Below are 11,328 nucleotides of genomic sequence, written 5' to 3'. Positions count from 1 at the left end.
TTTAATTTATTCCTATCATAGGATGTCCTGTAAATAGATTTGGACCCACCTGTAGTACAATATGTCACTGTGGTGTGGGTGGCTGTGATCCTGACAACGGAATATGTGACGTCACTGGGTGTTCGAATGGATGGATGGGACCAACTTGTTCCAAAGGTTATTGTTTTTCGATGCACTAAGTGTGCGAAGGAAAATGAGTCTAAGTCCAAAACCTTGATGCTATGGAATAGTTTGAGGTGCGGGTATTGGATATTACTAAATAAATGATCATCGATTTTGTAAATGGTGCAAAAGCTAACATTGTTCAACAACATAGCGCATTGTAACTAATTATCAATGAAAGAATTGTTAGCTGCTTGGGAATGATTTTAGAAAATTAGTTATTCCTTGAAAATCCAAACGCTATTGTGTTTGTAAACGGTGATATTGATAATACTATCCTAGAACATTCATTATACAGTTTCAACCTAATTTTTGAAGGCCAAATCATTGTAATACTCATTATCGTTTTAGAAATCAAATTTGCAGATAATACAGATTTTCGTTTGATAAAATGATACGTTTTTATTGTAGATTGCGAACTTAGCACGTTTGGAGGTGACTGTGCACACAAGTGTCATTGTTCCACACCCGGGTGTAAAAGTGCAACTGGAAGTTGTACAATGCCAGGATGTGAGGCAGGATGGCAGGGAAATGCATGTGATTCTGGTAATATTGCCGCAAACTATATTTGATATTATCTCTGTTTAGTGTTGATAGTCTTGTTAGATAATGGAGATTTAATTACGTTGTTTGTCAAACTGAACTTTTCCCCCTTGACATTCTAGAATGTGTAACAGGCAAATTTGGCGAGAACTGTTACCACACATGTCACTGTACTGTACCGGGGTGTGACCGCTTCAGTGGAACATGTACACTTGCAGGATGTGAACCGGGATGGACAGGATTGGCTTGTGATAAAGGTAATACTTTATTGGATCAGATATAAATTAATAGAATATTACATGGGCCTGGAACGCGTCGTGCTTGCCAGCCAACTCTTAGCTGAGGGGTGCGATATGCCTGTCTATGGTACAGACCCACGTTTGATTATTTTCCTCACATAGCGAGCGTCAAACAGTAACAGATAGTAATGTGTGTGCATCACCCTGCGAATTATGTAAGAAATTGGATGGAATGGAAACAAACAATGGAAGTATGAACTGTCAATGTTATGTACTATGTACGAATTCATTAAACTTATGCTTGAATAATTCAGCCATAATAATAAATACACTGTCAAATGGTTTGTTATTCATACCTTTACTGTAGTTCTAACACTTTCTGTGGTCGTTTTATTTTGACCAAAACCTAGAGCGACATGTATTTTGATGAACAGTTAAAAGAATCAATTATCTAAAAATTAAAAAAAAATTGTTGTCAAATATTGGCTTATAGTATAAAAACTTATTTTTTAATAGCAAAACAGAAGCAAAGGAAAAGGGCATATCCGCGATTATTCGAATCCGATATATTTTTATAAAATTTTAACAATAACAACATCTTCTTGGAAATATAACGACATCTTTAAGTCGTAAGTCGGCAACTCGATGGCAGAAATATGCCACCATATTCATCAATAACAAACTCTATACATGCTTAACACTGTCTTCAAACATAAATGCTCTTATTTTAATTACTGCACTAATCACTTCATTATGCTTTAGTGCAATTTGAATTATTGACATTAAAAGAAAATATTTTATGTCATTATGAATGTAATGTGCTGAAGCTGAATCTCATGCATTGAACAAATATCTTTAAATTCCAATCAAGTAGAGTTATGACTGGGCATATTTATTGTCTCTTTAATAAATCTAGTATTTTCATTTATAAGACAGTATCTTACTACAGTGAAATAGGGGTTCTCTGTATCGAATATACACATTATTGATTGAAGGCATTCACATTTCCATCACTTGACTCTCAGGTTTTGCTTTCCAGTCTGCACAGCCGGACACTTTGGTAAGGACTGTAAACAATTATGCCACTGTTTTGTTCCGGGTTGTGACAGATTCAGTGGACAATGTACCAGGCCAGGATGTGTGGCTGGATGGGAAGGACTGGCTTGTGAAAAAGGTTTTATTGCATTTTTGCCAGTAAAATATAGAAATCAAACTAATAAAACTTGTATATTCACTGCAGCGATAAGCAGTGAAAATGAAAGATTTTGCAGTAAAAATATGTGTTTCGCAGTGCAAATATAATATTTCCGTTTTTGACCAATCAGAGCAAACTTTTGTATTCCCCACTTTGATACTTGCCGATTTTTCCAAATGAAGCGGAGATAGATAAATTGGTTATTTTACTGTATTTCTGAAATATTCTTACTCGTTTTTGACAAAATACTCACTTGACGTTAGCTATTCATGCACATAGTATGCGATAACAGCAGAAGACGCTTAAATTGCGCTGATCAATCCTTTCAAAATGTCACCGTCAAATTCACGTGGAGTGACGTCACAAAGAGATGACGTCATTACTGATTACTGCACTTTTTAACATTATTAATTTTTTTATGATTTCAATTTTATTTTTTTAAGTATGTAAAATGCAATAAAAAGAAAATTGAATGGTTTCCCGTTTCCCGCTTTGCACTCGTGAAAATACTGCCATACTCGTGAAATACATGTTATATTAAACGGGAAACCATTCAATATCCTCTATATATTGCATTCTTAAAATAAAAGTATATCGTCCATCATATTCTATGACCCTTACTTATTGGATAGTTTGGAATAAATGCATTTTATGATTTAACACTATGCTTGAATTACTTATTTGATATTTTTAATTCAGAAGTATTTATTCAGTGTTTTTATGGTGTCAATATTGAAATTACATTAATGATTTGTATATGACAGCTTGTGACGTTGGTAAATATGGTAAAGATTGTAAGTATACATGTAACTGTGCTACGTCTGGTTGTGACGCCAACAGTGGAAGATGTAACTTACCCGGATGTGACATCGGATGGGAAGGTTCTGGTTGCGATATAGGTAAATACTTATTGAAAACTTTGAATTTGTTTACGGAGATTTCACACAAATAATGCTATGTATTAACTTATTTTCAAAGACGATATAAGACAAAATCATAATTAGGTTTATGTACATTCTGCTAGATGTGGTGCAAGCAGATGTGGTTGTATATTACCAGAATGTATAGTTAGATGGTCATGTTCAGCTCGTTTTCAAATGATATTATTCTGAAACAAAAGATAAAATAAAAGTTTTTGATGGAGGTTTTCTTCTGTATATTCTAATTGTTTCGGAATCAAGTTGCTGTAAATAATTATCATGTGTGCCCCTTTTTTGGTACATTTTTGTTTATATAAGTATATTTACCTGAAATTCAGTATGAAAATAATAAAATATATTGCACTATATGCCTTTTGCACCTCCCCTTTTAGGTTTTTAGAGTTTTTGCCTGTTTTGAGTTTTTCTTGGTCACCTCCGGTGTATCAACACTTCAGACTCTTAATATCACTGGCTAAACAGTTGTATGTTATAGTTTAATTCACTTTCGACTTTACGGTATCTTAATCTCAATTCATCTTGAAAGGTGTTTATATCTTGTGTTTATGTTTAATAAGGTTGCAATATCAGCTCATTTGGCGGTGACTGTGACCACAAATGTCACTGTGCCGTACCCGGATGTAACAGATTCACCGGAGTATGCATCGTAGAAGGCTGTGATGTTGGCTGGGAAGGATCGGCTTGTGATGAAGGTATACTTAAAATTTAAATAGGATTTACATATTAAACAACGAAGACAATGATTAATTTGGGATATCTGTACATTATGAATGAGTAGATAAATAGCCAAATGTGTTAATTAAAATAATTCTTTATTATCTCCCTAATCCTACGATAAGTAAACCCCCCTTTATGTCGGTAGGATTAGTGCATTATCCCGAAGCTAGATTAATGTTGCTATGTTGATCAGCAAAACAAGATACGACTGATTGGGAAATCCCTTTTATTTGCAAAAAATATATACATTTCATTGGTGGATGTGTGCTAATTTCATTAAAAATTCACAATGATTGATTGTTGTATTGTAGAAGCAGTTCAGACAACTAATAAAGATAGTCAATCTACAGATGAGGTTAGTACATACGAACGGGTGTGTGAAACCGAAGACGCTTACCTTACTGGGATACCTGTTAATTATTCTTGTACGTTTTCAAGTGTCTTCAATAAAATAGAAAATAGTTATGATTTTATTTGATTTCAGATACCGATGCCCGGCGCTTTGATTTGCATCGCTTTCCTCGGAACGTTTCTGTTTATTTCTATATTTTTCAACGTAGGATTCATTATTCATCATCAAAGGTCAGTTTTTAATTAGAAATATCAATCTGTTGCATTAATGATAATTAAATTATGTTAAATTCATAGTGTTTACATTGCAGTACTTTAACAACATTATTGTCAGTAAATTGTATTTTTTTTAAAGCAATACGCAATGAGAATAAACAATGTATTGGGTATCTTTACTCCGGGAAAAAAATGCTTATAAATTAATACTCAATCAGCATAACAAAATCGTCATTATTATTTTAGTATTGTTTTCAGAGCAAAAAGAAGAAAGTCAAAGACTGAACGATCTGACAACGAAATGCAAAATCAAAGTATGTATAATAGAAAACACATAATGTATCATTAATGTTGAAATAGGTTTTAACAATTATTCATATTCGCGAACCTTTTTGGTTACTGGATGTTTGTTTTAATTTGTAATTTAAAAACAAATGTACTTCACATTTTGAATTGTAGATTCGCTGAATGGCAACAACCCTTACGATGAATTAGACGCATCAAAAGTTGGACAATCGCAGGACATGTATGATACTACAGCCAGATAGTTGTGTTTTAGAGCGGCACAAATATAGTACTATAAAGATCATCTAATTGATTACAACCTCCATACTCCAACATACAATGAATGATACATGCTGTATGTTAACTTTGACCGCACTAAGGTGTAATGTCACACGTGTAAGATTATAAATAAATCAATCAACATCACCTTTTTGTGGTCACCATTGTTTACATCTGCACAATAGGACTTGTTATAGAAGGCATGTTCACGTTGAATGTTTTTCAACGGATGGTGCAAAAGACACACAAGATATTGAACAATTACACTCGGTCTTTTGAGGTAAAAAATGTAACTATACAGTTCCTTGCAGAATCTGCAGAATTACATTTCAGATTGTTCTAATAAAACTTTTCATTTTATGTTTAAAATCTTGTTATGGGAATGCCAATGTCAGTACATCTAAAAATAGTAACCCTAGTTTAATCATATTTTATATTTTACTAGTAAGCTGCATGGATGGAAAGCTTAAACTCTTGTATAATGAAGTATGATAACGAATTAAATGTCGGTTATGCAATACACAACTTACTTTTCATCATAAACTTGTTAATGTTTATCATGTTAGGTTGATTGTTCGGACCGTATACGTACCAGTATATAATCTTATAACTTTCGTTCAATACCGTTTTACTTTAAAATAAAGAGCGTTTCAGTCAGCAGCAATCTGTTTTTATTTATATTGCAACCACGCAGGCCTGATACTTTTTCATACGATATTATATTGCCAATGATCTATTGATTGTAGCAGAAGTAGTCATCTTGTGTGAAAAAAAACAGTAGATTATCAAATTTAAGTTACAATCCCACAATATTTCTGGAAAGGTGGGTCAAAATGGGAGCAAACAAGATATTAATACAGAAACTGCTTTGTTTCGAATTACTATATATTTATAACAACACATGCGTTAATGGCAACATTAATTATCTATTTCTTGATACATGCCGAGTAATTGATACTCGTAGTTCTGGGACACGATAGTGCGGTAGGAACACCATACCGAAATTTCGTCTTCCTTTGACTCATCAGCGTGCTAGCCGGATACTTTTGTCCCTAATGACTTTTCCTTGACATTTGCAAAACGTTTGGACAACAAGGACAATGGGCTTACAGGGCCAGGAAAACAAAACCATGGGTGTTACTATTGCAAACTACTTGGTCACTTCGCGATGAATTGCCCTTTGTCATCAGCCATGCCATCAGCGAGTGCAGTAACAGTGAACAACATCCGTTCTCAGCAATAACGTTTAAAGAAACAACAAATAAGGAGGCGCACAATGTCAGGCACGGGCTACGAGAGTGACGGATAAAGTATACTAGAGGTAGAAAAAATGAGTTCAAGCAAAATCTCAGGACTGTAAAATCGCGATTTGATGTTGGAAAAAAATGTTTTAAAGGTCTTTAGTTTTATTGTGAACACAGTAAAATATTATTACAGAAGCCCCTTTGAAAGTGAACCATGCCAAATTTTCTTTAAAAGAAAATACAAAGTCTGACATCAATAATTCTGCATTCGCAGTTGAAGTTATATGCGAATTGTTAAAGGCCGGTTGTATTGGCCTATGCATGGATTGCATATGGTTGTACATTGTATAACCATCTAGACGATGGCTGACATGGTGCGGGAAAAATTGGGTGTTCACAGATATCCCAAATTTTGAGATGACAGTTCGATACTACACTACGACATGTTTTTGTAAATCTGTTTGAATTTGTAAACGGCAATCCTAGACATTCCTAGGAAAAAGATCATTTCCAATTTACAAATGATCAGCAGTTTCAAAGATATGAAAAAAGACCAATAAAACCCCCGTATTAGGGAAGATTTCATCATTCAAACCTGCATTAGCCAGCTAATGACGAGGTATTTGTGGGTGTTCCTGCTTCTGTCAGACATTCTACACTAAACACCCTTGATATAGTTAAACATATTTATAGTTTTTTTTAGATTTTAGGTCAATATATTTGAGTAAAGGCGAGTGTTAAGAGTGTATTAGTGACCCGGAGGTCAAGTGTAATTTTAGTGGTTGTTTCAGCTATTTTTCAATTATAGACGGTGTTCCTATTGGCAAGTGCAGGGAGATATAAATATTATAGCTGTCAAGCCACCTGGCTTGGTGGCCGTTTGTATATGTCTGATAAGGTTAATTGATGACCCCTCCGATGTAAGGGATGCACAACTTTGCTTCATGCCTATTTCCATTTGATAATTGTTTAGTTAATCATTTGTCATGTAAAGGATATTGGGAGTATCCTGCATGTAGCTGATCAGTTCTCAATAGACCACGTAGCACTTGAAACGTTCATATGCAGTACCCTTCTAACAACCTGTGTTTAGTATTGGATTTTTTAAAATATTGTTGGAATATCTGCATTTGGAGCCTCAATTTGAAACTTTGTTAGATTGGAAATATTGTGTTCATTTCGGATATATTCCGTGGTATTGGAAACATTGTGTGTGTGCTACGTCTATTGGGAAGATTGCATTACTAAATTGGAAGTAAACTAACACTTATGCCGGTACACAACAAATTGTTTACCAAGAAGAGGTCTACAGGGACTCCCTCTAGAACGATGGGGCAGCGAAAAAGGAAGAGGCAAGCACGTCTCCGAACTAAAGCAAAAACGGACCTGGGGCCCAGCCGGAGCCGGAACCTCAGCAGGAGACGGACCGAAAATGGAGTCGGAGCCGCAGCCAAAACCGGACGATGTCCCGGTGGAACTGGCACAGGACCCATCGCCTGTTGAGAATGGTAGTCCACAATTGGATTAAAGTCCTGTTTATGTTAGGCCGCTAAATTACATGAATTTGTCTGTTCGGAGGGCGGCATTGAGTGAGTAAGAATATCGTTGGATGGGATGACTCGCTACCTGCTGGGAACGGTATACCTACATCTATGATGTAGCAGGCCTATTATGTCGCTATGTGAAGGACTGGCAGGTGGTTTATGTCGGGGGGGGGGGGGGGGGGGGGGGGGGGGGGGGCACCTTTTGATTCTTCAGAACAGGATTTAATTTACTGTACAGAAATTAAAAAGAAAAAAAGGAGAAAAATAAAACAAACACTGAAACTTATCCAGTACATGATAATTAATAGAGATGTAGCCAGTGCTAGGGGCGAGTTTGAGAATCTATGAAGAGCAGTTTAGACTAGGTCAAGCCATTTGCCCTCAGTCACAGGCTAAACTGAATTTAGATCTGTAGTTATAAAAATAATGTTATTTCAAATGCTAGCACATACGCATGTAGTGCTACTGGTTCAAACTCTCAGAAGAGGTGTGTGTAACACATACAACGACGTAGGGAAATGCTAATACAATCCATGTCGTTTCAAACATGTTTGTAGGAAATGTAATGGTGGACACTCACAAATGAACTGTAATTCGTTTTGTGCCAAACAGGAATTATAACAGTAGGGTACCAAAAGAATTAACGGAAAGAGAAAAGCAAAGCGTACGGCTAACGCCAATAAAACCGTCTGCGTTAGAAGCCTAGGATAATTCGAACAGAGTTTTAGCTTCAGAGTGAGTAAAATGGTTCCCTACTCTATTATTATACTGGCCCTCGAGAATCAACACATGCAAATGATTTTAGATCTATTCGCGAAAATAATCATGCTGCTCTGGAAAATATTAAGGAGGGGATCGATTTAGGAAGAATTACAGGTCAATCTAAAGTATAACGTTTGTAATTTGGGAATGTTGCCATACCTAAGAAAACCACGGGGTAATTTAGGCTAATTGATCACTTGTCGTACCCTCAAAATGCTTATGTTTATGACTTCATTGATCCAAAATCATGCTCAGTGTCTTAAACACAATTTGATGAAGCAGTTCAAATGGTGCAAAGGCTTGGAAAGTGGCTTTATTGGCTAAGGCGGTATCAAATCTGTATTTAAGTTAATCATAGTCTGGCCAGGTGACTTTGATCTGCTAGGCTTAAAACTTGTGATATGTATTTCTTTTTTCAACAAGTGTTTACCATTGGGTTGTTCTCCTGTTCTAATTTTGAGTGGATTCCTAAAGTTATAGAGCAGAATGTACATAACCAATAAGACAACAGGAAGTTACTACATTATCTAGATGATTTTTTACTTGGAGGTGTTAACAACTCGAACCATATTGTCTCCTGGTTTTAAACAGGTTTTATGTAGTGAGTTGGGCGTTCCTATCGCACTAGGTGTCGTCTACTGTTTACTATGTTTTCTTGGTTTAGAGATCGATATAATACATATATGTATCTGGGTTCCCCTGGGAAAAAGTTGCAGATAATAATCCAGAAAATTAACTTTCGCTTAACAAAGGTTGCACCACGTTAAATCAAATACAGTCCCTGTAAGAAGCATTTTGCTTGTAGAGCTATGCCTATTTGTAGGCGCCTTATTAATGCAACCATGGGGATAACCAAACCGTATCATCATATAAGAATCACACATGCACTACGAGAAAATTCAAAACTTTTAGTGTGTTATTTTCCTTCTTTTAACGGTGTGTTTGTGTTTTGGGTCCATTATTGATCACCAATTCAGATTTACAGTTATTAACTGGCATGATAGCTAGGTCAGGAGGGGTAATGGATTTGGGGCATACTTTGAAGGACGGTGGGCATTTGGCACGTGGCCCGAATCCTGGTTTCAAGCAGGTTACACAGATGACATTACGGTATTGTGGTTTTTCCAAATTTTAGTTGCTGTGTACATTTGGGCAAGAACAAGAACGTCCTATTCCAATGCGACAATTAATATGCTGTTTCAATTCTTAATTCCATGACAACCAAAGCCGTTACTGTCCTGGTATTGCTCAGATAAATAAGAAAGGCCTAGCACTGACGTTAAAGTATATTACTGACGTTGAATATGAGAGGGCTATCTCTGACGTTTAAGTATGTTACTGACATTAAAAGTGAGAGAGCTATTTCTGACGTTAAAATTTATAATTGACATTAAATGAGAGGGGGCTATTTCTGACGTTAAAGTATATACTTGTCATTAAATGTGAGAGGGCTAATTCTGACGTTAAAGTGTGTTACTGACAATACAAGTGAGAGGCTTATTTCTGAAATAAATGTATAATGCCGATATTTAATATGAGAGAGCTCTTACCCTGGACAGGGATATCCGCAGTTTTACCGGGGTGAGATTTTCTTATCTCACCCTAGAGAAGACAAGCTACACGTGTTCTTTTCACGTTCTCAACACTTCTATTTCGTCATGTCAACAATACAACGACTTCACGGCAACAGTACAATGACGTCAGATAGACAATTCCATCACGTCAAATCACTCCTTGCATTGATGTAACGTCAATATCAGATGCATAAGAGGGAAAACAGCGTAAGAGAAACATAATCATTCATCCCCATGGAAGTGAGACAGGGGAATCTCATCCCTCAGGGTAAGATACTTAAGCTGCCAAACACTCGGCAAGCCTCGTTTTTGGCAACTTAAGAATCGTCCCCTCAGGTTGAGATTAATAGAAGCTTTCACCCCTTTTGGGATGAGATAGGGGGATCTCAACCCTCGGGGAGAGATTGTTAAGTTTCCCAAACACGAGACTTGCAGAGGGTTGAGATCCCCCTATCCCATCCCAAAAAGGGGTAAATGATTATTTTTCTCTTATCATGCTTTCCAATCTAGTGTGAACGAAATCCAAACGTATGTAAACAACAACACGTGGACGGCGGATGGATGTTGTGATAAAGCTGCAGCAGACGCTTTACACCTTACGATGTTGATTTCATACAAAATATAGTTCCGATTAGCTTGTCAAAAAGGACACCAAACACGCAGTGTAACTCTGATAATTAAAATCTTTTTTTTTTTATTTCTTTTGTGAATAATACTGATATTTAACATTCAAACGTTCCGGCTCTCAGGTCAAAGGGACGTCACCCTATCGAGAAAAAGAGCACGTTCAAACAGTACGTGTAGCTTGTCTTTTCCCTAAGGTGAGATAAGAAAATCTAACCCTGTAAATCTGCGGATATCCCTGTCCAGGTTAAGAGAATCTCCTTACTCACCCCCAAGAGGGGTGAAAGATTATATTATTCTTATTTAAGTTATAACACTGACATTTTTGAGAGAGTGTCTTTGTATTTTCTTATTAAGTTACGTTTTCTCCAGAAAAGGTCTACTTCTACTGAAGGTTAAGATATGTATCTCAAATCCACCTCAACGAAGGTATACATTCCGGAAAAAACACACACACAATTTACGGGTATGTAGATGACATTCCTTAATATAGGTCATTTAACTTAATCATATAAATGTACAATATCAGCCTTTTTATAGACATATGAAATACAGTAAATATAAGTCCGTGATACTTTAATTGAATACAAAGTACACGCAGTATTCTTGTGTGCAAATAAACTGTCTCAGCAATTAAAAATTGATGAACAGAATA

At 36.0% G+C, this 11,328-nt stretch overlaps 1 protein-coding gene across 1 annotated transcript in view; it reads left to right on the top strand.

The window, feature by feature from the left end:
- The first annotated feature begins 581 nt into the window (after positions 1-581).
- LOC117326459 (multiple epidermal growth factor-like domains protein 10) overlaps positions 582-11,328 on the top strand; it is a 39,624-nt gene continuing 28,877 nt past the window's right edge. Inside the window, exons 1-11 of the mRNA XM_033883207.1 lie at positions 582-708; positions 828-962; positions 1,984-2,118; positions 2,904-3,038; positions 3,635-3,769; positions 4,106-4,149; positions 4,279-4,376; positions 4,620-4,675; positions 4,821-4,908; positions 6,116-6,208; positions 7,469-7,677. Coding sequence (XP_033739098.1) covers positions 663-708; positions 828-962; positions 1,984-2,118; positions 2,904-3,038; positions 3,635-3,769; positions 4,106-4,149; positions 4,279-4,376; positions 4,620-4,675; positions 4,821-4,908; positions 6,116-6,208; positions 7,469-7,677 — 1,174 coding nt within the window. The 5' untranslated portion in view covers positions 582-662. The remainder of the gene's footprint in view (positions 709-827; positions 963-1,983; positions 2,119-2,903; positions 3,039-3,634; positions 3,770-4,105; positions 4,150-4,278; positions 4,377-4,619; positions 4,676-4,820; positions 4,909-6,115; positions 6,209-7,468; positions 7,678-11,328) is intronic.

Source organism: Pecten maximus, chromosome 4, assembly GCF_902652985.1.
Source record: "Pecten maximus chromosome 4, xPecMax1.1, whole genome shotgun sequence".
In the NCBI taxonomy this organism is placed as follows: Eukaryota; Metazoa; Mollusca; class Bivalvia; order Pectinida; family Pectinidae; genus Pecten; species Pecten maximus.
The sequence above is the reverse complement of the archived record's forward strand: the minus strand, read 5'-3'. Positions and strand labels throughout refer to the sequence as shown.